This window comes from Aplysia californica, unplaced genomic scaffold (genome assembly GCF_000002075.1).
Source record: "Aplysia californica isolate F4 #8 unplaced genomic scaffold, AplCal3.0 scaffold00206, whole genome shotgun sequence".
In the NCBI taxonomy this organism is placed as follows: Eukaryota; Metazoa; Mollusca; class Gastropoda; order Aplysiida; family Aplysiidae; genus Aplysia; species Aplysia californica.
Window position 1 is genome coordinate 90,418 of NW_004797476.1, and position 26,249 is coordinate 116,666.

General features: G+C 38.3%; 1 protein-coding gene across 1 annotated transcript; it reads right to left on the bottom strand.

Moving 5' to 3' along the window:
- Positions 1–4,151: 4,151 nt before the first annotated feature.
- LOC101847039 lies at positions 4,152–24,088 on the bottom strand. Its single transcript, XM_005099240.3, has 8 exons — positions 23,988–24,088; positions 20,011–20,176; positions 18,139–18,232; positions 17,682–17,809; positions 14,944–15,086; positions 10,666–10,711; positions 9,301–9,452; positions 4,152–6,177 (listed from the first exon to the last, which is right to left on the bottom strand). The coding sequence occupies exons 1-8, from the start codon at positions 24,002–24,004 to the stop codon at positions 6,057–6,059; spliced, it is 867 nt and encodes a 288-aa protein (XP_005099297.1). The 5' UTR covers positions 24,005–24,088; the 3' UTR covers positions 4,152–6,056.
- Positions 24,089–26,249: the final 2,161 nt, after the last annotated feature.

Genomic DNA, 26,249 nt, shown 5'->3' on the forward strand with positions numbered 1-26,249 from the left:
GAAGAAGAAGAAGAAGAAGAAGAAGAAGAAGAAGAAGAAGAAGAAGAAGAAGATTTGTATAATGGATATATACACGTTCTGCATGCTCTTTTCAAATATTTCTTCCCCAACAGACCTTAGAATACTCAGAAACATTCTCAGCTTCCAGGGAGGCATACAGGGTAATAAAACGATAAGGCTAAGGAACTGGCAAGATCTTTCTCCGTCTGTAGCCGGGTACTCATTTCCATAGTGTGAAGTGAGGGAATTTGTATAAAGAGCCTTTTAAGAACACAACGTCGGGCGTCTAATGGGATTCGAACCCACGGCCTTACGATCAAATGTCTGAAAACCTAACCACTAGATCACTGACGCCATAATCATACATTCTGAATCAACTTCAACAAAAGTACATAGTAAAAATAATGACAACGTATAAAATTTTATCGTTTTTAAGCTCCTATCTATACTGCATGTAATTTCGCAGCTGGTTTTCTCTGTCAAGTGACATTGCAAGCAAACCCTATTGAAACATGTTCTCAAGGACAAACACCATGAGTCCTAAATTAGTGGCTGGGAAACAATTACAGCCATATGATACATTCAGAGCATTGTGCATCATCCATCCTGCTTTGTCGGTTGTCACAATAAGTCCAGTAGTGATGCACCCCTGAGTTAAGTAGTGATATTTTCAAGTAATGACATTAGCATGAGTGTAGAAGGTTCTTTTGCTTGTTTGGTATTTAATGTCGAATCAAATAAAGTAATTTAGGAGGCTATGGCTTTGACCCTGTCTGTCTGTCAGCAGAGTCATTCAGGGCTAAAAGAGATACAAAATATAACTCTCGATAAAAATTAACACCCCACTCGGGAATCAGCCCCCGATCTTCCGCCCTGCTGTTTTAATTACCACCACAATTAATAGGTCCAGAAGAGATGCACCTGTGGCTTAGACAGCCACACATTCGAGCAACAATGTAAGCATGAGTGAAAAGAGTGCTGCACAATGTGGGGCAACCTTTGTTGTTTTGGTTTTTGTTGTTTTGTTTTTTTTTGGTTTTTTTTTGTTTGTTTGTTTTTTTGTTGTTTGTAATTTTTCAATTGATTGGCTAATACTCAGTTTTGCAGACAATATGAATAAATTGCTTAAATATTTTAACTGTAAACCTGCATGTTTGTAGTTTTTCTTTAAAGCGGACCATTAATTAGATAACACCTTTCACTGCCCAGGGGATCCCCACCGCCCACCAAAATTGCCAAATCGCCCACTAATGGACGGTACCACCCAGGTTGTCAAGCACAAGTGTAGCAGGTGGGGGCTTCTGAATTTTGATGCTGATAATGTTTTCATAAAAGTCATTCAAAATTCTTTAGAGGTGACAACTTTCAAGAGAAAAAGAGGTTTATATGGCATTAAAAACTACCTTGTAGGCTACCTCTACCTTACTTTCTGCTATCTTGAGTCTTTGCATCTTCAGTCCTTCGACCCCCTGGATTATGAATATTTGGGATCAATCAAACGTGAATTGACTTAAGTTTAATAATATCACATGCACTCTTAAAAAATCTTGCTTGGACGGTCACAGGCGTAACCATTATTTTGCTCTCCCTATCTCTCTATCAACACACCCTAAGAGATACAGATTTCACAGAGTATCGCCATGGCACGACAAATGCAAATGTGTGCATCATCACCACACCTCTAGCGAATAGCCGCCAACTATGCACAAAAACCCAATGTCAAATTATGTGTCACAACCACAGAATTCTACACTAAGTGTAGAATTCTGTGGTCACAACGCGGTGGAATCGGACACTCGTAAATTTCTGGGCTCACGGAATTAATATTTGCCTTGCTTTTGACGAAAATAAATCCCCATGTATTATGAATATTAAGTTGGCATGTTTGAGATGAAGGAGGTAGTGGACGCCTGGTATCAGGGGTAAAATTAGCGAGAAAAAGCTGCCTACTCAACGGTAAAATAACCGGTTGTTTTTTGTTTTTGTTTCTTGTTTTTTTGCTTGTTTGTTTGTTTGTTTGTTTGTTTGTTTGTTTCTTGTTTTTAGTTTTTTGTGTTTTTTAAATGTTTTTTTTCGGGGGAGGGGGGGGGATAACAAAGCAGCTATAGAGGTTGGTTGGCATATGCTCTGGTGTGGTTTGCTCCCTCTTTCCTACACCTGTCGTCCAGATTTCTCCTCCTTTTATTTTATTGTGTTTGTTACTCCCTTGTAACTACTCTAATCTACGGCACGTATATGGCCTATTGTGTTGCAAGAGCCGTAAAACTCTGACTTTACTTCTACTTTTCGCTTATTCCTTCCTCTGGTGTCCTTAGGATGTCGAGGGGAGGTGCAGGTTTTGGTCTAAAACTTTAAAAGCAGAGAAAGGTCAATTCCTGCTCAGTGCTGCTTTGTACTCGACAAATATTAAAATAAACTACATGTTGTGCGTGATAACAGACATAGATTGAAACTCAAAAGACATTACCACACAATTTATCAGTAAAAATACAGTCAAAATTGTCTCCGGCGACCACCCTTTGTCGAGAAGAAAAGATTTTGTCTCAGCCAGATGGACGTCTTGAACAGTGTCCTTATAATGTACATGTAGAAAATAACGCAAGAGGGAAAGAGGGAAGTTGCTGTTTGTGCAGGTAATTGTCTAGGACAGCCGGCTATTAGTAGAGTAAATTCAACTGTACATCATAATTTTATGAGAAAGTTATGTCTGCATGTGTCTGTTAGAAGAGAAAGAATTGCACAAAAACATGTCACCAGTTTTGATATGCTGAACTTTAATTAAATGCGTAACACATGTATGTCAGAAATGATTCTTTCTGACTTTCATAACGTGTACTTGTTGTGTTAACAGTAGCCTAACCAGCAGGCAAAATTACAAGGCTGAATTTTGATTCATGCATAACATAATCAAATGCCTGGCACAGACAAGGACGGGGTGTTCCAATTTCATCAGTGTTTCAATTTCCCCACCACACACCGCATGTGATCCTTTCCCAACTTCTCTTACAACTTCTCTTACAAATTAAAGAAACTACAGCCCCATTGAATGGCTAAAAACCCTGCTGAAAAATATGTCTAGATTATTATGTAATCAAATTATGATTCGACAAATCCATCGACAAGACGTAGGTCCTTGTTAACCAAGCCACATTCTGGACATTACTTCATCTACTAAACCTTCGAGGAACTACAGTTTTATTGACAGAAATTTCTTCTTATTAATTGCTCTGGACAACAGTGGTTTATTGTGACATTTGTACTTGTAAACAAATACATCAAATAAAATACAAAACTTCTTGGAATATTGATTATTTGACAAGCTTACAATAAATTTACTAGCTAGACATTCCTTTAGATTCTTTCGTTTTAAGTTTAAATCGTGGGCATGTGTTTCAATTTCATCATCCCTGTGTTGGACACAAAACTATGACTATGCATTTAACAGAGGAAGCGTGGGATAGTAAAAAATTGAGGTCACTATAATTCGATATGATGAAATTGGCACACCCTTCCCCGTCACAGAATCAGACAACCAACATTTATTGTCACATTTTTTATAATGCTGCAAAAGACAAATGCACCGCAAACACTTTTCAGAAAGAGTTTTCAATACATCCCTGACAAATTAAAAACATACACATTTTTTTTCAACATTTCTTCGTCTTCAACAATTAAATCTCAATATTCAAAGAGGACCCACATTTCAAATTGTACATGAAACGGTACATTCGAATCAAATTCATACTAAAAACAAATGATGGCTGCCGGGGATGTAAATATTTCAAAACAAAAAGCTTGTTTTATAATAAACTCTTGGCTCCATAACACTTTCTAAGATCCCGTTATGATAACCCATCTTATCCTCTGAAAAGGTCATCATTGCCCTCTACTTCTAGGTCCATGCACTGTAGAGCTTCAAGAAATTGTTTTGCTTTCCCACAAGGACCTTTCAATTTGAATCTAAAAACTAAATCGTGATTAAGTAAATGATAGTACACGTATGTACAGTGCACTCCAATTTATTCATTCAACTTAAACCACAATCTGTGTATCCCTCCCTTACATGCACATGCACACATGCACACACACAACATACCACACACACACACACATACACGCACATACACATATACACCCTCTCTCTCTCTCTCTCTCTCTCTCTCTCTCTCTCTCTCTCTCTCTCTCTCCCTTTCTCTCTCCCTTTCTCTCTCCCTTTCTCTCTCCCTCTCTCCGTCCCTTCCCTTTTCATACATAAAACACACCAAACCTGATACCATTACTTTTAGGACCAGTTTGACACTCAGGTCAGGCTTTAGACCAGTCCCTCTGTACATACTCCATGGGAGAAGAAAGCAGTCAACTCTTACAAGTCATAAGCCTATTCCCTGCTTTGTTGTGGCAAGTTTAGTTTGAAATATTTCACATGTTAGAATTTTTAGCAAGATAAATACAAATGATAGGTCTCAAGCTACAAGCATATTAGGCCCACCAAATGTTATGAAAAGAATTAAGATTTGGGATATGAGGGTACAGTAAAGTTATAGTACAGGCAAGAGGATATTTCAAACCATTACTGATCAATGAGGAAAACAATAATGAAGAAGCATATCTAGCCAGTAGAAGTGTCCATATCTAAGAGGGGAAAAAAAATCTGACAAGCACATCATGATATTGTATTAAACGCCATAAGACTGTGCAATGCTAGTTCAGCAATAACAACAAAAATGATAACAACAATTAAAACAATAGCGACAACATAAACAGCCAAATTTGTATTATTTCAAACAATACTAACTCTTAGTTTACTGCGAGCAGGTTCAGCCAGCAGAGTATCTCTCCGTTGTTTACAGTCACAGCAAAATAAAATCTACAAAAACCCCAGCAAATCAATATTTTCTCAAATAAATCTGTATGTTTATTACAAGAATCATTCATTATTACTAAGTTTGTGTTTATTTTATGCAAAAAGGTTTAATAGGAGCAGAATTAAAAGAAACTATGGCTGAAAAATTGGATGACAAAATTGCCTGTGTTCAAAGGTGGAATAACCTGTATATTAAGAGTTAATATATAAAACCATTGAGCACTTCTCCCTAACAAAACTGCAAAGTGTACATGGACGTACAAAGTCTTATCACGGCAAGTGTCATTTGTACTATTTCTTTCCAAGTCAATTCAAAATCATTTGAGCGTCTCTCCCCGAGTACAACATAAAATGAAAAAAAAAGTACTGGTACTGGTACTCAAAAACATATCACAAGCAGATAAACCATAGTCGTTGATAAACAGTTCATATACTGAACAAAAACATTGCAACATAAGATTATTGCAACACAAAATTACTGAATCATTACACTGTAAAAAGATGAAAATGAAATTGCCTGTAGTTAGGAGATTTTCTGTCCTCCGACAGTAGCAGCACTGACAGATCCATGAAGAACATTTTGGAGGCTTTCATTGAGAAAGTCTTATCAAAAGGCGGCATATGTCAATGTGAATTATAAATATAAATTACTCGAAACAGTCAATTTTCAAACAAAATTCAAGCCAGTTTTAAAAGCAAAGCATGGCACTGGGTTCCCCATCAGGAAACTCGGTCGAGATATAACGTTTCAGGAAATGTGAGAGAGAGCTATGTACTTACACAGAGTCAAACCAGAGCCCCCTGTCCGATGGCCATTCTTCATAAAATAACTGCACATTACTGGCTATTCAAGTTTTCATTTCTATATTAAATCACATAATGTAAAATGCCAAAGTAAGAAATAACTGATCATTGTCTTTAGACATAGTCGGAAAAATATAAACATTCGCCGAAAAAAGAAAAAAAAATCAATTACCAAAAAAAACAAAAAAACATAAATATGTAGCAAATATTTTTAATATATAGAAACAGATACCAAAATTGTCAAAACTGTAAACAAGCATCACAATTTTTCAAAATATAAATCAAATGAGCCAAAAAAATCACATTTTCTTCAAGAATTTCTTCACTATCATGATGACAGTGAAATTTGCCTCCTTTGGACGAGGTGAGAAATGCATGACTGTTTCCTTCAACAAACAACACAGCCACGATCCTTTATATTGTCCTCCATCCCTTGCGGAGGTGTCAGATCTTCTTCCTGTCTCGCGACGCCGTCCAAGAGCTTGAGAGCGGGGAGAGCCTGGAACACCCTGGGGAGTTTTTAAATTATTTTATTTTATTTTTTCATCATGTAGGTGATTTTATGCCCCCATCAACACAATTTCAGCTGAGAAAATGCAAGACAAGATTAAGAATAAGGTGAGACAAGATAAAGGAGGGGCAAGAAAAGATAAGGCGCAATAAGACAACTAGAGTAAATTCAAAGATGAGGCAAGATAAGAAAAAAAAGACAAGACAAGACAAGAAGATAAAACAGCTTGTGATTGCAAATCTTTCATCATTAACACAATCTAGATCACTGAGGTGGCATGCTGCATCACCTCTGCCTGAAAGGGATTAACCTCAGGTGGGTGAAATAAAACAAGTTGAGACAAGATACCATAAGTTGTAACAAGATAAGATCATGAAAGGTAGAGCAAAACAAGAAAAGAAAAGACAAGTCTATGATAATGATAATAAAAAGAAGAATAATAATAATAATAATAATAATAATAATAATAATAATAATAATAATAATAATAATAATAATAATTATTATTATTATTATTATTATCATTATTATGATAGCAATTATAATAATAATGATAATATACTGCATTAAATAGCACATATCCACCCTCTTCAGCAAGCTCTTTGCATTGTTCAACATATTACTTCTCCAGACCGAAGGACTCAAAAGATTCTTAGCTTCCAGAGAAATAACTGTAGATTTCCCACACTTAAACACTAACAACCAGACAAGATCTTTCACTTTTTTAGCTGAGTACCCATTCCCACCTATATTATTATGCAAACTGAGGAAAATTCGTGTAAAGCACCTTTCCCAAGGACACAATATCCTGACTACATTCAAAATCATAACCTTACAGTTGAGAGTCCACAAGCCTAACCACTTTTCCACTGATGCTACAAAAAGTCTTAAGCCATACTGACCACTTACAGTAAAATAATAGAGAAGAAATACAAGTAGAACACAAAAAAAGTAGACAGGTACATTGGAACTCGGATTCAACAAACTCAGATTCAACAAAGCAAGACAGATTCCCCTTTTTTAAAATTCATTAACATCTACAAAATAAATCGGATTCAACAAACACATAAATGAGCGAACTCGAATTCAGCAACATCGGAATTAATTAACCTTATCTCCTCTATTCCAAGACACCATTGATCGCATCTGCACCGCAGATCATTACACATTTAGTAGTCTAGCTTATTGCGTACATCTTAAGCATCCAGTCAGAAGCCTCCTTTCACACCAATACCTGCATTGTTGCCACACGCATAAGACATAACGTGTCTTAGGTCAGGTGACTGATAATGTGTGTTTCTGATGGGATTGGGGGTATGGGGGTGGGAGGATGGGGTGCGTGCGCATAGGCACAAGCGTTTTGGGTGTAGAAAGTCGGCAGAGATGCAGACACATCTCAATCATATCCATCCCGTTCTCCTCCTCCCCCCCTCCCCCCGCTACTTGGCAATAACAAACTAGTCTGTCTTGACACAGATGTAAATCTACATAATGAATCGTGTGTGTTGGTCTATGGAAACAGACGTTGCTGTATGCTAAGCCCTACATTGTGATGTAACTTGTTGCTCACATTGTCATTAGGAACACTTTGATTCAACAAAATCAAAGGTCAGGCCCGAATGTTTTGTTATATCTGAGTTTCACAGTGCATGGAAGGAAAGAAAGCAAAAAGAATACCTCAAACTATAAAACATCATCATCCAGGTACATATCATCGACTGTTTAGTGTGAGACTTAGGCATACACCGTTTTGAAAAAAATATGTGTCACTACGCAGTAGAATCAGGCGCACGTCAATTTTTGGTCATGTGGAGTTATTGATATAATCTAAAAGCTTACTCATTTGCCGTACTTTGAATGAATAAAATACCCATGTATCTTGAATAGAAGTCGAGATATTTTCAATTGAGGAGGGGTTGCCTGGTTTCAGCAGTAAAATTAGCCAGAAAATGGTAACCAAAATTCGGTAACTTCAATGGATTGAGAGTCCTTGAAAACTGAAAAATTATTACAAGTTTTGTGCCTTCAATCAACATTATTCAGTTACATTTACATAGAAAAGAGCTTTATACGGACATAAAAGATGTTGAGCAAAAAAAAATCAAAAATTCAATAAAAAATTTCTAAACTGGAAGAAAAATGCCTGTTTCTTCGACAACATTTTTATGGTGAGCACCTGATTTCACCACGATGCCTCACATATAGAAAGAGTTATACACTGAACAGTTGATGTAAGAATTGAATTTCAAGCGAGTTAATTCACTCTGAGAAGGGTTGCGCCTCCTGCTAGTGTGCAATAAGTCCACCAACCACTCATATAAAGGTCATGTAAACACTAGGATAGCTTCAGCTTCTTCCAACTGTTTTGTTCAATGGTACTGGTACCAGTCAATCTGTCACCGAAGGGAAATAGCTGAACATTGTTTTTCTTTTACAAGAAGCCACACCTAAAAGGAGTGTAGCTTCTCTTTGATGACACTTACTGGCTAGTCCAAAACAATATTACGGCAATCAGCTTCAATGGAAATTTGTCAGTTTTTAGCCGACACATGATGTAAAGGGAAATAACTGTAATAAAAGTTCTACCGTCAGCACTATGGTGTTCAATCCCCTTTGACCACACAGCAGACATCGCTCTGTCCCTCAAAAGCTAAGAAACATTCTAGACTTCTATATTCAATTACAATGATTCAGTATATTTTATATTTTGTGATCTTTCATATTTGAAAGACAACTGAAATGATCTGTGTGGGGTTTTTTTTTAAAAAGAGTTGGGGAATAGCACAGGGTAGAAGGAAAAGATAATAGTCATTGCTGAGTCGAAGTGTAAATCAACACTGGAGTATAAGGTGACATCAACCACACAGGTTAATGAGAAGACTGATAAAGAATCAAAGAAAGAAATGTTTTTTCAACCCAGAAAGATAGAAAGCCTTTCAAAAAGAAACTTTAGACAAACACTGAATTTCTCATGATGTACATTTTCTGGAACAAGAAAATTCCATTCACAATTTCACCACAAAATAGAGCAGCTACAAAACCTTAGATCTTAATACAACAGCCTTCTTGAGCCGCCCATCAAGATTCAGAAATCATGCCACATGTTAAAAAATGGACTTACATGTAGCGATAGCCGATGTGGAAGCTGACTGGGTTGCCAGTTAAATGCAACTCCTCTAGCGGAGCAGATGCCAGGCCTGACAGTCCACTCAGCGTGTTCAGATCGTTGTCTCGCATCGTCAAGTAGCGCACACGTGGGAGGCGAGGAAGTTGCTGCAGGACAGAGGAGTAAATCACTTTCACAATGGCCGTGGTGTCAGTTTTATCTTTTATTATTTGAGTTTTTTTTTATTTATTAATTCAGTTTGTACAACTTATTCAGTTCTGCAATTTATCATCCAGTGAAAAGCCTTAGTCTTTAAGTTCTGTCCTTACTTATTTTTGTTTAACACTTTGGTTTTTTTTTTGGTTTTGCACATTCTTTTAGTTTATTACTATAATTTTACTTTATACTTTCGGCTTTCTAGTTGATTTGATCTGTTTTGTACTTCATCTTTAGAGGGACAGTGTTCTTTCAGTTGGGTACCTTAACCATTAGTTTTATACCTTATTCATTTAGTTATGTATTTTACTTTATTCATTTAATTCTGCAAATTAGTCAGTCTCTTATAACAATATTTCATTTTCTAAAGCAAAGAAATGCCTCATGGCCTAGAGGATAAGGTGTTCGCCTCTCAATCAATAGGTCCCGGGTTCGAATCCGGATAACGACGGAAATTTTTCTTACCCAAAACTTTCTCCTTTCAAAACCTTTCCTGCTCTCTAACAATATTCTGTAGTCTGTTTTCGTCTCCACTTTCTTCCCTCACCACCTCACCTCCTTTGCTCCCATCTCTGGGCTCCTGGCTCTTTCTGCAGCTATCTACTGCTACTCCTTGGCTCCATCTTACTGCTGCCTTTCTTCAGTCACACCCCTGATCTTATGGTAGGAAAGATCTACACCTAGCCTTCTCAGACAAAGGCAAAATTCAAAATTTCCTACCACCTGAAAAATGTTTAATGTGTCCCGAGCATTCATATGACCCTATGCAGTTGAGATCGCTGTAAAACATTTTTTTAAAAAATAATAAATTTTTAATGTGTATATCAAGACAAAGTAAAAACAAAATTCTTTAGCTCACATATAGATGGAAAAAAATCATCACACTGCTCAGATTAACCTGATTCATACTTATCCTCTTTTTCACCCAAATACAAGAAAGAAGACTGAACAAAACATTGATAAAACAAATATATGTTCTCCCAAAGCAGAAACAGAAGTAAGGGGTCTCAATAGTTGCAAGGACTGCAATAGAAAAAAGGTAAAAGAAAAAGGTAAGTAACAAGAACACATGTAAGAAAATGGCTGTCCAGTACAAAACATTCAATGTCACAAACACCACGGAAACAAGTACATCGAGACATCTTTTAAAAATATATTACTCACAGAGAGAGATGTCAGGTAGTTGGAGTCCACATTGATGTACTCGCAGCTGAAAAAGACAGGAAATAGCAACAGTACAAAACTGATGTTGTTTTCAAGCTTGTTTCTTTAACGTTAGCAGAAGACCAAAAAAAAAAGAGAGAAAAAAACAGATAAAAAACAAACACTGGCAATTTAAAAAATATAAGTCATAGCAGATACAGATTCAAGATGTCATATACATCTTTGAAAAGTACTTTTACCCATATTTTCAATCCATTTATTAACAATATAAAATGAAAAAAATTGAAAGAAGAAGAAACACTATTGAAACACTTTTAAAGTAACTACATGCTCCATTGCAATTTGACACACTTCGCACAAAATTCAAATCAGACACATGAAGCATAAAACAGAGGCCAAATCAAGGTTCTCCCAACTTTCATTTTTCTAAATGGCACACAAAAACACATTTTTAAAACATACAATGTCTGGTAGTTAATGCACTCGAACAGCTTCTATAAAGACATCAAAGTATTTCCCTTATTAAACAACATCTAGGATTGATATCCGTCTTTCATCTAAATAAAAATACAGGGTGATCAAAAAAACAAACTGTACAACTTTTTTTCTGAATCACTCGCACAAAAGTTGTTTTAGAATGCTATAATTTGGTAAAGACATAAGGAATTTGTTTGACATAAAACCCACGAAGAAGTAACTTATTTTGAAAACTGAAATGATTCAAAGAAAAAGCACCCAAAAATGCGAAGTTCACCAATTTTTTAAAATCTTGTAAAGGAAGTCGGGAAAAGACTGGTTGACTTTTTCCTTTATTTCCTCTTTGTTGACACTTAATTTTCCATCCCTGTAACATTTAAACAATATTTTATTTCTTTTAACAGAGTTTAAAAAACAAACAAACAATTTCATTCTGGAATTCCTAGAAGCAGTGCTCTACATGCCCTCCTTTGGACTCAACGCATTTCTAACGCGTCGTATGAAATGTTCAATGGCGCCCGAACACAAGGACCTGCTAAACCATGCTAAACACTGTGCATATTCAGTATGAAGTGGCTACAAGAGACAATAGGGAGTGGGGTGCCCAGTAGGCAGCATTTTTGGAGTTAACATATTATGTGTGTGCGCCTATAGAAAGGCACCAAAAGTCGCCCCAGACCGTTTCGAGCTACAAGCTGATAATGACAAAAATCACTTTTTGGACTAAAATGTGTTTCCATTTTAAAAAATGACATATCCACCATTTTTTTGCAATGTGCTCAAAGGGTTTTCATTTATCTGACTTCTAAACATTTTATTTTGAGGGTAGGGTATAATAAAAACTAATAAAGAAAACTGCTTTTAACTCATTCGCTTCGTATTATTTTCGGCTTGTGGACAAATTTTTTTCAGGAGGGCGAAATGAGATGATGACTAGTGCGCAGTTCACAGGTCTTGGGTGCCATAAATTCAAATAAATATCAACATATTATATACCAACATTTTCAATATGGTTTGTAGAATACATCTGTATCGTTTATTTGAGTATTTTTAAACTTTGGTTCCTGTAAGAGGCGATTATGCAACACAATTGTGATTGGCTGCGGATAAAATTTGAAAACAAAAAATTTATAATCTCAGATGAAACTCAAAAAATATGTTTGCACCTTGTCAAATTATAAATCAAAATAACCATAACTGTATATAGAACAGGAAAATATTGAAAAATGAGCAGTTATTTACATACATTCCATAATATTTGTACATTTGGATCATAACCTCCGATATTGATAAAAAAAAATAAAAAATTAATAATTTTGAAAAAAGGATCCCAAACAGAAAAAACACTCGTATCTTATATGGATTTATTCAGAATTGCATTTGGAATAAACCTATACATGTCTTGGGTGGTACTTTTTGAGTAAACTCACCAAAAAGTGATTTTGGGGAGAAAAATAATATTTTGACTATAGATCTATTTAGATCTAGGCCTAGCACTCAAAAATATTGATTTCTCAATTACAGTGCACTGGCAATTTGAGTCCAGTAGTAGCCTATCAATATTGTAAAGAAGAGTCCTACACTTCTTTAGTGAGCAAAATAATGATACATTTTGTTGTGTAAAAGTACTAAGACTGGTGTCTGGGCTATCATTTGGGCTTCGCGATAAAACAATGTCGCATAAACTACGAAATCGTGTTTCAAAACTGAATCAAAACTTCCGATTTTCGGTGGAAACGTTTGACCCGGAAGTCAACTTATATTATGACCTTATTTTAACATGGATATGTGGATTGGAATAGAAACCAAGCTAAAATTGAACATTGGTTCTCGAGCCGCCGGGGGCGGCTTAGCGTACTGACGGCACTTTAGCCGCGCCGCCCCCCACGGCTCGGCGTAGCGAATGAGTTAAAAGGAGTTAAAATCTGTTCTTAAAGCACGTTTTCTCTTCATGTTTTACCATTGAATTCCATTCAAGACATTCATGTCAACTGAATGCCAAATTGGAAATGAATTTTCCATGAATAAATACATTTAAAAAATCGTTCTTTTTTTAAGTTTGTATGTGTTCTCACGTTCTTAAACTTAAAAGCTCTTTTTCTCAAAATTATATTTTTATACCCTACCTTGCAAATATATGCAATATCTCAAAAACTACTTGAGATATATCTAAAAAATTAAAAGACCCCTACGTTCGGCATTGATTTTCCTATATAAGGTGCAAAACTTTACTCTAAATGGTCAAAATCCGACTTTTGGTACCTTTCTTTAGGCACACACACATATCCCCCAGGGTGAAAATGGGCTTTGCACTAAATCAAATGTCATCGAGGTAGAGTTGGGGTGAGCGGACGGACGGGTTCGTTACTCGCGGACTCAGTCAGAGTGAGCAGTTAACGGACGGCCATGCAAGTGGACCTCAAGCCTCAAGTCAGTTTGTTTTTTGGGTCTGCTCCGCAATTTTATTCACTGAGCAGGCTGGCAAACGGACCAACTCTAGCAGACAAGATACTTGACACAAGATTAGACCCATCGTCTATTGTTTGTAAATTAGGCCTAATGTTTCAAACCACTAGCGGTGCCACAGGGAGTGAGAGAGGTTGGTAACGTAGTCTATGAGTGTAACTTTTCACCTTGTGCATGGGTCACACTGTGTACGTTCCAATTATCACAAAGGCCTGTGGAAGGGGGGGGGGGGGGGGGGAGTTGTTAAGTAGTATGCAATGGAAAGAGTCCCTCCCCGTCCGCCCACCTGCTAAACGAACTGTTGTCTCTGTCCAATGTGTAGCGAGCACCGAGTAGCGAACTACTCTTCAAAAGCGGACGGTTCGTTACCCGTCCGCTCGTTTGCGGGTAGTGCCAGCAAGTAGTTCATTACTCGCGGATGCTAATTTTGCAAGCCCGATTCCCATCTCTATATTAAGGAAATGATCCCGCTTTTCAAGACAATTGAGGAATCATGAATACATTGTCATGCTCTGATCCATGTCATCTCGGCCTAGCGAAGATGAAAATGGTACAGTCGTAGGTTAAGATCTGCCACGAGAATGCAGACTGTTGAGGTGTAGGAATGTCCTAGCTGCAGATTGTCTACCGGCAGACGTCTCATGAAACTCGAAAGTGAAATCTGCACTCAGGTGATATTTAAAGGGCTGCCCATGGTGTGTGTTCGACCTTACGAGGTAATTTTTTAGGAAACTTTTAGTTCTGATTCCCTATAGACTCAAACTAACGGAACTTCTCTACTCATGACATCTAAGATCATGAGGGCACCTAAGCATTCTTCCCGTGACATGCGCAGAACTTACGAAATGTAAGGGACGGTGAGTTTGGGGAGAGGTAATGTTCAATACAAAATGCTCTCAGCTTTTTACTAAACTTAATCTATCATGATCTCAGCAGGTAAACGAAATTTGGGAAAAATAATATCTCTAGACTTCTGATGACGTGTTAGCCTGCTGTAGCTTACAATTGCGATTGTTGCAACTTTTAGTGGCAGGCCTAATATGAACTGGTGCGTCATTCTACGAAAATGGGGACAAGTTTGAAAATGGATTATTTTTTAAAGGGCCATGTAGAGCAAAACCATTAAATGGACTGATCTAAAATGAATATCAGACAAATTCCTCTTGGCTTCCAAATACTATGATCAAATTTGAAAAGAAAAACTTCAGTATTGAGGATAGGAAGCTTTTTACAAAACAAGTTGTATAGTTGTTGTTTTTTATCAACCTGTAACTTGAAATAGTGTTGAAAATAGTGTTTGTTAAGTACAAACTCAAAAGCATGTCCCCCACTGACCATGGGAAACTGTAGGAGGAGAGGTCAAGCAGTTCATTGTCCTGAAGGTTGAGGTACACCACAGACTTGAGTCGTCCTAGGATTCGACCAAGGTTAGGCTTCTGGTAGCCATGATGCAGCTCCTGCCTCGTAAAACTCGCCATCTGTAGGCCGGGACAAATTGTGAAATTAGAACATTTTGAAAATTATACAAAGCAATAATCAAAATATTAGAATAATTACCATACTTATCCAAAGCAGAGATCAGAACCTAATAAATTGTAAATTATGAAAAGTTATACAGTCCGTGCCGGCTATAAGCACGCCGGCCTTAAGCACGTTTCGGACTCAAGCACGCTAAACGGCTCTTACCGAATTTTTACTCTATATAAATTACACGCCTATAAACACGGTAACTTCGGCTTCAAGCACACTTCATTTACAAGACAGTCAATACATGTATTTTCATGATGACCCATCGAAGTTCGAACACAGTTTACACCGCAGCAGTGGAGTGTGTCAAGAGAAACACAAAGAACGCAAGTTATGGACACACACACTCACACGGGCGGAGAGGAAGGCAGAGAGATGCACACAGCCGTGTGCGCGGACATAGGATCTAGCCTAGGCCTAGGGCAAAGCTACACACGACCAAAAAAAAAATACAAAGAGAGTCGGGGAGACGAGAAAGGGAGGCTGGTTGAGATTTTACCTTTGACCCTCGCTATCCATTAATCCTGATTGTGTATCACGCGCGAGGTGGGATGAAGGCTGTGGTGTGAGTGGCACAGCGGGCAGTGGTACGCACAGGCAGTGTGTTACAGTAGGCCTAGTGTGCTGTATCATGACTGGCCGTCTAAATTAAGTTTTCATTTCCCATTCGACCACAAAACAAAAACAAACAAGCAAACAAAAACTACCATGGCGGGTGTCTAAATAACAGTGCACACTTTTGCGGGACCGCTATAGGCCTACTTACAAACAAAGGGAAATAGTGCTGGGAATTTTCTACATGAAAATCTCTGGATTATGTCTACTTCACACTTAAGCACGCTTCAGCTTTAAGCACGCTTTTAAGCTTTCTCCCGATGACCGTGCTTAAAGCCGGCATGGACTTTAATAAGACTATGATAATTCATAAAACATTCAGAGCTTCAGTCATTTATTGATGTCACATTAAAGTTACAAAGGCTGAGAACTACTGGATTAACTCTTCATCTCCGGGAGGGGGGGGGGAGGAGGGGGCTAAACCCATTATGCCTGAGTTCCTGCGGGCTGTCGGCATCGCTGACCGTTTATGAAGCCACAGCGCCAGAAGAGAGAGAGAGAAGGACCTCTTTTGTTCTTTCGGTACAAAATCTGTAAATTGGTCATTAAATGAAAACATGTGAATCTATTTTGATACAGTGGAGTCCACATATAACGAGTCCTAAAATAACGAGAAGTACTAGTCTAAAACCCTGTGCTTTTCCCTTCTTTACCTTTGTAAATAAAATATAAAATACTGCTATAGCGCAATTAGACAAACACGCAAGTCGGTAATAGCGGAATATTGCTGCTACTGTGTACAGCGCATAGGCCAACCATACAAATGTGAAACTTTGCCAGTTGAGAAACTTGTTGGTGATCTAGCGTAAAAATAGAATGGGAGAGCCCATGTATGCCAACAATGAAGGCCGGGGCCAATGAGTGGGTAGGGTGTGGCATTTGCAGACAAGCAGAACACATCGCGTGATAGGCCAACCTAGTCTAGATTATCTAGGCCTACCATGCCTCTCACTTCTCCGATGTGGGGATTGAGAGGTCACAGTGCTGTGATGGATGGAGCGAATGCGTGACGTGGGCAGGGTGTAGTGTGTACCAAAAGTGCGAAAGCATACCACAGGGTGTCGTGGGGTGGAGGACAACACAGCAGGCGCTAGAGAAAGAAACCTGATTAGATTTTTAATCAGAAAAAACCTAGAGTCTAGAGGTCATGTTGAACGAAATCATCATCAGGGGAGATAACAAAAAGAAAGAAACAGAGCACCAAACTCACAGATTAGACCTACTTTATTATTTCCCTTGAATTTATTACTGGATCCCTTATAACGAGAATCTGGTTACAACGGATATTTCGGACCAGTCCCCTCCCTCTCGATATAACAGGATTCCACTGTAGTTCTTCACCTAATACATTAATTCCTGGTAAAAGAGTAAAAGAGACCTGTTTTCGGTTGGGCAATTGCTAAACACTAATTTGATGTTGAAGTCGTCACAAAGGTTGTGCTCATAGGCACAATAGTTCTGACTGCAAACTGCTGGGAGTGGCTTGCCTGAGATAAGAAGTGAATAACAGCAACATAAACTCAAAAACAGGAATCTCAGACTCACAACCCATGGGCCACTTAAGGCCAGCAGGATGATATATAGTATAGCAGCCCCAATTTGGCATCAAAGTTTAGTGTTAGTGCTGCCCACACATTTTTCTCACAAGCATCTTTTCACTGAGGTGCAGCCCAGGGTTTTTATACCGGTATTTTTAAAAATCACAGTTGGTTTACCATAGCTCAGGTTCATAACAAGTTCCAGTGGTGTTTCTTGACTAATTGGAAACATGATTTTAAAGCTGTATTTTTTAAAAATACTTTGAAACATTTTTAATGGAAAAATTGAACCCGACCAGGCTCACCCAGACTCTACCTCCAGTGGCCCCCGGGTAATTTGAGTTTGAAATCTCTCCTCTAGTATCAAAGCTAAAAATTAGAAAACCAAATGACCTTTGTTGTTTCCCAGTCCTCCAAGAAATCCCTTTGCTTTTGCCGAGGTCCACCACGGAGGTCATGGTGAATTTTCTCGTTGTCCTCATCGGTCAGTTCGTAAAATGCCCGATCTCGATCAGGTGGACCTGTGTAAAAATACAATTCCAAAACAATTTTTTTATTACAATTTGTTGGCTATAAAGCACTGTCATGTGCCTCTTGCAATTCAAACTTCAGAACTTTTATGATTATGCTAACTGTCCTTCGCTGCAAGATATCACTGCTCTACACAACTTAAAGAAAAATGTCAAGCACAATATCAATCCAAACTGCTTATACATGACTCACAGTAATCTGAAGTTGTCTCTAATAATGTCCTCTATATCTTTCCTCATATTAAGCTGCAAGATAATTTTCATAACATTTCATTTCATCCACAAGTGAAGTTTAAGTTTGTACAACTAACATCCCTTACCTCGACGAACCCTGGGAGCCTTCAGCTGGCTACCTTTGACCTCAGTCCTGCGTAGTTCATGCCATTGGGAGAATTGAAGTTTTTTAGAAGGAAGCTGTGATAAAAGAAGACAAATAACCAATACTGGAAATGCTGATCAAATAAAAGAACCAAAGTTAAATATGTTTAAAAAATTAAAAAAGACCTTTTGAGTGTTTGGAGGCTTTAAAGCATACATAGCCTACCTTACACTTCTGTTTTTAAAGTAAAAGTTTGAAGTTGTCATGCAGTTGAGGACAGCCACAATGACTTCCAGCTCCGACTTCTTTTCTGAACAGCTGTGAGGGTGAGGGAGAGGAGAGGGATGAGGAAATAGTGAGCTCTGGCTCACAAAATGCCTCGCATATTATGGATCGAAAACATCAACTACACCATGTTGGTGACACGAAGTTTGAGTGGCGAGTCACTGGAGTGCATCCTCAAGAAGGACAAATATTTATCAGTCGAAATTATCCCAGACCACGACCCATTATGATTGATGAATAGAAAAGTATGGTCATCTTATACAGGTGGTTGTCTCGGACAGGGTCAGTATAATACAGATACAGAAAAAAGCAAAGGGGGAGGAAGAATTGAGGTTGTTTACACAGGTTATTATCTTGGACAGGTAGCCATTAGATGTAGATGTGACTGTATATATATAACCCTTGTTCAAATACAAGGTTCTGCACAGAGCATGGTGACCACCAATTCAGCTTTACTACTCCATCATTAACTTTCAGTACACAAAGGATTCCACAATTTCACACAACCTGGCAGCAAAGGGTGTTACTTTAAGACGGCTATAGTTCAGTCAAATATTGATAAATTTGTTGGTGTGAGCACTCAAACTATTCATAATTGGACAAAAAATGACGATATGGGTAAAAATAGGTAGTTAATGTGAATGCAGAATGAGGTGTAAATCTTCGGGTTGACAAAATCAATATACAGTCAAACCTGTGTAAGACGGCCACTCATTGTCAAGGAGAAAAGTGGCCGTATAAGACAGGTGGCCGTCTTAGGCAGGACTGATCAAGATGAAGAAAACAAACCATTCCCATCTGAGGTCCCAATCGAAAGTAGCCGCATTGTTATTGTTGTTTTTGTTGTTGTTGTTGTTGGTTTGTATTTTGTTTGTCATTTTTCTCTTGTTGCTGATTTTGCACAATGGTGACAATAAAACGAAATGTATCAGACGAGGAAGACCGTGTGCCATGTTAAAACAAACACATGGGTCGTTACCACTCAGAGAACAAGCGACGCTTCTGTCGCAAGTTAATGTTGATGTCCTTTGTTACTTTGTTACAGACTAGGTATACAGTGACCACTCATCTCACTTACGATTTTTGTATGAGTTCTGGGCGGAGCTTATGGGTTATGAGGGATCACACGCTTACCTCACCAGCAGCTGAAAATTTTTTACCCATTGGTCAATAGAGGGAGGGGCCTACGCAATATGATCGGTTGGGGGGACTACCTAACAACAACGACAGGTGATTGAATTATGACGGCTCGCCCACAGCGCCAGGGGCCAATGCACAATTTATGACAAAACGTAATGGAGTCACTAAGGTGGCCGTCTAAGACAGGTGTTATTGCTTAGTGTGATAGGGGTTGTGTGTTAAAATAAGGTGGCCGCGGCCGCGTTGGACAGGTGCCCGTTTTACACAGTTAAATTATAGAGAAAAAATGCAAGAGGGTAAATGGAAAGTGGCCATTGGTACAGGTGGCCTTCTTATAGAGGTGGTCGCCAGGGCAGGTTTGACTGTATATCATGAAAATGCCAATAAGGCGCCGAGCCAGATCCAAAGAGTTAAGCAATGTTTTTATCATTTTGTATTCATAACTCACATCATCAGCTCTTATTTTCCTATGAGACGCAACTCCTTCATCAGCCCCTGTCACATTGTAAATGTTTGGCAGAGGGCTTGTGCCAGTTGCATCAACAGAAGAGAGCGCTGACACTGCAGTTGACTTGGAATCATCTGAGCTTACACTCCCTGCAACTTGCAATAATCTACAAGGATGAAATTAATGAGAAGTTAAGAAATTGACACAGAGTAAGGTCGCTCACGTTATCAGTAGAGCCTAAAATGAAAGAACAAAAATAGCAGGTGAAAGATTGAACAAAATTATAATCTTTTTAAACAAAAGCCTATAATATGAGGAGCGATCCTTTTATTCATTATTTTTTTCCCTCTGAACCAAAGACATAAAATAGAAATTAGAATAAATATTATGTTTATCGCACAATAGGCAAGAATCTTTCGCTATAAAACACCCAAATGCAGAACACTTTGAAAAAGTTCAGATTTTCTTCGTTACAATAGTGTAAGTTGTTTGCATATATCTGAGTATTTGGAGTTGGAGAATCGCCGTGGAATGGGAAGCCCCTCAGTCGTCTGGCTCAAAATTGACACCCATGCATTCGAATGCTTTGCAGTAAGGTTGATGATTCAATACTGTCTTTTCATTGGTGGAGAATTATACAGTTTTGAGCGTGGTTTCCCATGGTTATTATTTTTGGCCTTAGGCATTTGGATAGAAAACCTTGAAAAAAAGCGTCTAAGTTTTCAAAGATTATTTTTAACACGAAATGTGTAAAATACCGGCTTAAAAAAGGTTCCAATAGAAAGAACAGTTCCTTTTCTATTAGAATAATGTCAAAGGCTAGGTATTATTTTTCCATGAATCTTTCCGCGAAACTACCGGGAGCACTAGTCCACTACAGTATAGAGCCGACTTGCTCGACACGAGGGCTGGTGCAACGCTGCCGAGACAACGCTCGGTGTTTTTATTGAAATAACGACAGATCATCGTGTTTGAGGCAATAAAATACTGAAATGTTAAGATCTCACAGCCTTGAAAAAAGTTAGGTTTAATTTCTTTGTTATAATGATTGTACTCTGTTAATGTAGAGATGTTTGGTGCACTTGGTACTCTTTTACTATCTGTCAAACATGGGGTTGCAGCCTATTAGCGACTTCAGCAATATTTGATTATCATGTTAAATTGAAACAGCTACCATTCTCTTAAACATTGACTGAGAGGTAAAAGTATGGTACCAAAATTCTCAGGAGATATAGGACTTTCATATATGAAACAGAAGAATTTGACAAAAAGCTACTTTGAACATCTAGTATCTGGTACCAAGTACAATGCTAATATTTTGTTGCATTTGACGTGACGTCCATTCTCCAGAAAATTCTGTATTGTCAATAAGTTTTTTCTCTGTTAATGAAATGTTTTCTACTTCTCTCTGTTACCATGTAGTAGCACAGCCAAAGATAACTGCTAAATTTCAAGTCTCTATCTCAATTCTAAGACCCCATAGCTATGGAAACATATGTTGCTCAACTTTGAAGGCCATTTTCTCCTATTCGTGTTTCCTCACCTCGCACAATTTAAAGAGTTGATGGGGTAGTAGTGAAAGAGCAAAGTGGAGCAACTGCACTGACAACATCAAGTATGTGTATGGAGATAAAAGCCATAAGTGAAGCTCTACACTGGATCAAGAACACTAGCCATCAGCGAGCAGTAATCATTACTGACTCAATAAGCACACGACAGAAGGTACAGAAAGGGATGATGTATGTGGACTGGAAGGCTACGATCAGGGAGAGCAGGCTGGAAAGAGTGGCCTGGATCTTCTGCCCGGGTCACGCGGGGGTAACCGGCAATGAGAGAGCAGACAAGCTGGCTGGAGTAACAAAAGTGGGAGCTAATTTGACACTGGACCCACCAACCGTCCTAACCGCTGAAAGGGAAAATTTGAGGAAGAATAGGGTGGATAGCGGTTCCAACACTCTAGGGAGACTGAGGGAGAAGGGGATCCAAAGAGGAGAGGGGAAACACAGCCATCTGTGCGGACCAGTCCGACGGATCTCCAACCAGATCATGATGGGAACTATAAGTAGACAGACTCTGGGATGGATCCTGATGAGGGGGGGAAGAGCAGAGATGGACATGTTCTGACTGCAGTGACCCCAACACAGTGGACAAGTAAGGACAAGTAAATTAAAGTGCTATCTTTTCATCAAATATGGTCATATTTACTTCATTCTTTTCTTAAATTGTGGGGAAAAGGAGATAGTTTTTAAAAATAATGTTAACTCAGTTTTAAAAATTCCTTATGACTGATATTGACCGGCAGGGATACATGATATATGCCTCGTGAGGTCACGCATGCGTAAAAAAGCAAAATATTTTAATGGTTCCCCCAAGACTGAGTGTCTCCATGGACTAGGATCCTGGTTCGGGAGACACTTCCTTGCTATTAATAGCTCCTAATACCGGTTAAGAATAAGCAATTTGTACTATTCCCAACTGGGAATAAGCACACCCCAAACATAAACAGGCAGGGGTGGAGGGGGGGTAATGCTATCTCAGGAGCAGTACAAATGAACTGCAAAGTATGAGATTGGAAAGTGAGCTTAAATTACAGTCAGACAGTCGCCATTCACAAGTCAATGAGGGCAGGGGCGAGGGTATGACTCTAGACTGAAACTATGCAGAGGTGATCAGGAGTCAGGAGTAGGCCTATACTATGACGAAGCGACTATCTTTTATAGCTTTCTATTAATAAAGGAAGTGGCTATTCTCACCCGGGGTGAGAATAGAAATACAATCGACCTCTCACCCCGGGTGAGACTTGCCAAGGTAGGCTATTCTCACCCAGTGTAAAACAAGACCTGTTTTTCCTAATTTCGGAATACTTTCTATCGATGTGGATGATCAAATGGATAAAGGCAAAGAAAAGATTACGTTATATAGCACAAAAGTAAGCTAATTTTATCGACTACAAAGATGCTATGGCTATTTCACTTTTCGAATCGAGCCAAACTACGGGGGTCGCCATTTTGTTTTGCCCGGAAGTTCTCGCAAGATCTACTCCTCCCCTCTTCTCTCTCTCTATCTCTTTCTGAATACTGTCTATCAGTGTGGACGATCAAATTGACCAAAACAAAGTTAAAAAATGATGTTAAAACACAAAAGTAAATTAATTTGGTCGTCTACAAAGATACTACGGCTATTTAACTTTTCGAATCGAGCCGAACTACGCGGGCGCCATTTTGTTTTGCCCAGAGGTTCTCGCGCCACTGCTCTCTCTCTCTCTTTCTCTCTCTCTCCACTGCCCACAGACAAAATTGTACGCTTTAAGTAGGCTAACAGTAGTAATGGAACGTATGTTCACGGCACAGAATTCTACAATTTTTCTGTTATCACAGTGTAGAATTCTGTATTTTAGGGTGAACGCAAAATTGGTTGGCCTAGATCTAGGCTATAACGGTGAACGCGCACAGGGTGAGAATAGCCAAAAGACACGCCTGCACTATTAACCCGGGGTGAGAATAGAGGTGGCCATTAATAAAGTGTTACGAACACATAAATAACCCCCTCTCATAAGCTGATAAGACATTACGAGCAGTAATGCTCATTCGAATGACCTTTTTAGACGCCCTTGTTGTTATGAATAATCTATGGGGTTCGAAAGGGGATTAATATAATATAGAATAGGATAGGTTTCACATCTCAGCACAGACGCAGGAAAAGAGTAAAAATAGGAGGCCTATCTACATGCACTGTCAGTAAGGTACCTTAGTTTTGGTTTCGTATCAGGTATTGCAAACTAAAAATTTACAATTTAGTAGGCCTATTTTTTTGTGTTAGTCACAAGTCAGGGTAGCCATCAACAAAAAGGCTAGCCCTAGGCTAGCTCAGCCGCCGTTCAAACAAAAAAAAACTGATTTAAAATGCCTCGACATAAAGAAACCGTTCAGCTATTACCTATACTTTGTCTTGAATTTCACAACTGATATAATACAAACCTATTGGCTTCTGTCATGTTCTTTGAGGACACCGTTACATCTATCGTCACTGGAAGTTACTGTGACAAACAAACAAGTCTAATCTAATGCTGAGACGCCATTTTGCGTTTAGAATTTATAAACTTCCGGGTTCAAAAGCCGTTGTCATGGGCATTTTGAAGAACACAAAGTTGGGCGAGGGAAAACCGAAGCAAAATATTCTGAAGATGGTTGATATCATAGATTTAGAAAGAGCTAGAAAGTTGTTATTCACATTAATTGGGCTACATTGTTAAGTCTATCGCTATCATTCAATTTATTATGTCTATTATTTTTAAAACTAGATGTACTAATAATCTCTCTCTCTCTCTCTCTCTCTCTCTCTCTCTCTCTCTCTCTCTCTCTCTCTCTCTCTCTCTCTCTCTCTCTCTCTCTCTCTGCTCTGTATCTCTCTTATATATATATATCACACACACACACACACACACACACACACACACACACACACACACACACACACACACACACACACAACAAAAAAACACACATACAAACAAACATGTACACATACGCATAAAAGCGCGCGCATGTGCACACCCATAAACTCGCATACACTATTTCCTCACACTTCCTCTCTTCCACACATATCTGACAATCTATGCACATTACCACTGGTAATAAAATAGTAGATCTATGCTTGGTCTGTTGGGATAATAATTGACATAGAGGGAAGAACGGGTGCTGAAATAAAGTTCCACAATGGAAAAGCACACCTCTTTGAATAGGATTTGGAAGACCAGGGATATTTCACTTCCAACAAAGCTGAGGATTTTCTATTCAAATGGGAAGTCAGTCCTGTTGTGTGGATGTGAGACATATATATATATGTAGATAGATACATAGATAGGAGTGTGTGGGTATACGTTTGTGTCAGTGAGACAGACAGACAGACAGACAGACAGACAGAGCACACACACATACACACACACACAGAGAGGGAGAGAGAGAGAGAGAGAGAGAGAGAGAGAGAGAGAGAGAGAGAGAATGAGAGAGGGAGAGAGGGAAGGATAGAGGAAGAGAAAGAATGAGAGCTAGAACATGTGTTTAAAAATTTAAAAAATCACCTGAAGTGGTGTTTTTTAAAGGGATTTTAGAACAGGGGGGGGGGGGGGATTTTTTTGGAGAAAATGAAAATTTGTCCGTTTTTGTCTTTAAAAAAATCCAAGTTTGCACCGCTTATATACTGTAACATGCTTCAGTTTTTAGTAAGAATTTTAAACCCCCATTCTATTTCTGTTGTGCTAATGTTATCAAGTATAGTCGCCATGTTTTGGTTTGGCATTGCAGGTTTTTACTGGAAACAAAACTATTTTGGCCTTTTCAGATCTTATATTGACTGTTTTCTCGAAAAGCTATAATTTTTTTATAGGCTACTTCTTCTAATTTTTCTATTCTGTTTCTCATTCCATTTTACTTCAATGTTCATAGTACCCGAGTAACACCTAGTTCTAAAATTGTCTAGACGAATTTTTGCTAGCATGTGTAGCTTTTGATGGCTTCAGGAATTTTGATTTTTACCGGGAATTTTTTCACAGTTATGCTATGAGTTTTACGTGTCATAAAATGAAAACTGAATCATAATACGCCTAAAATTCCCCTGGACAAATATTAAATCTGTATTTTTTCTACGTACATGTCAAATTAAAAGTGTATTTGTTGATAAACAACTGAATAAAACGAGATCAAAATCGGTAAACAAAATCCAATATGGCCGCCATTTCAATGACAACCGAACCATAATTTATTTACTTTTTTTAAACGGTCGATTTCAAATCCCAACTTTGCAATGATACATGATGTTCCAAAGCAAAATATGGGTTCTCTAAGCTTTGTGAAAGCCAAAATAGCTACCCTAGAATCATAAAGTTTTATCTGCTCAGTAGGTCTACCCAGTGTGGGGAAATCTGAGGTAAAACTTAGAGTTTCACAACAAGTCAAATTTTTTCAAACGCTCTTTTATTTTGGGGGATAGGGGGGGTCTTGATAACGACATTGAATAATCTTTCTATTTTGATAGCCAACAGCAGATAGAGCATTTGGCTCGTTGATCCTGGCCTCAAGGTCTCAGTAACTCAAAACATCTAAAAATATGAAACATAACTTTGTAATTCTAAGGTAGCGGTAGCGAAATACCATTGAATTTTTTTCATAGTTTCACAAACCGGTTACAGATCGAATTATTGATATCATTTTTGACTTTTTCAGCTATCAGAGAGAGAGAGA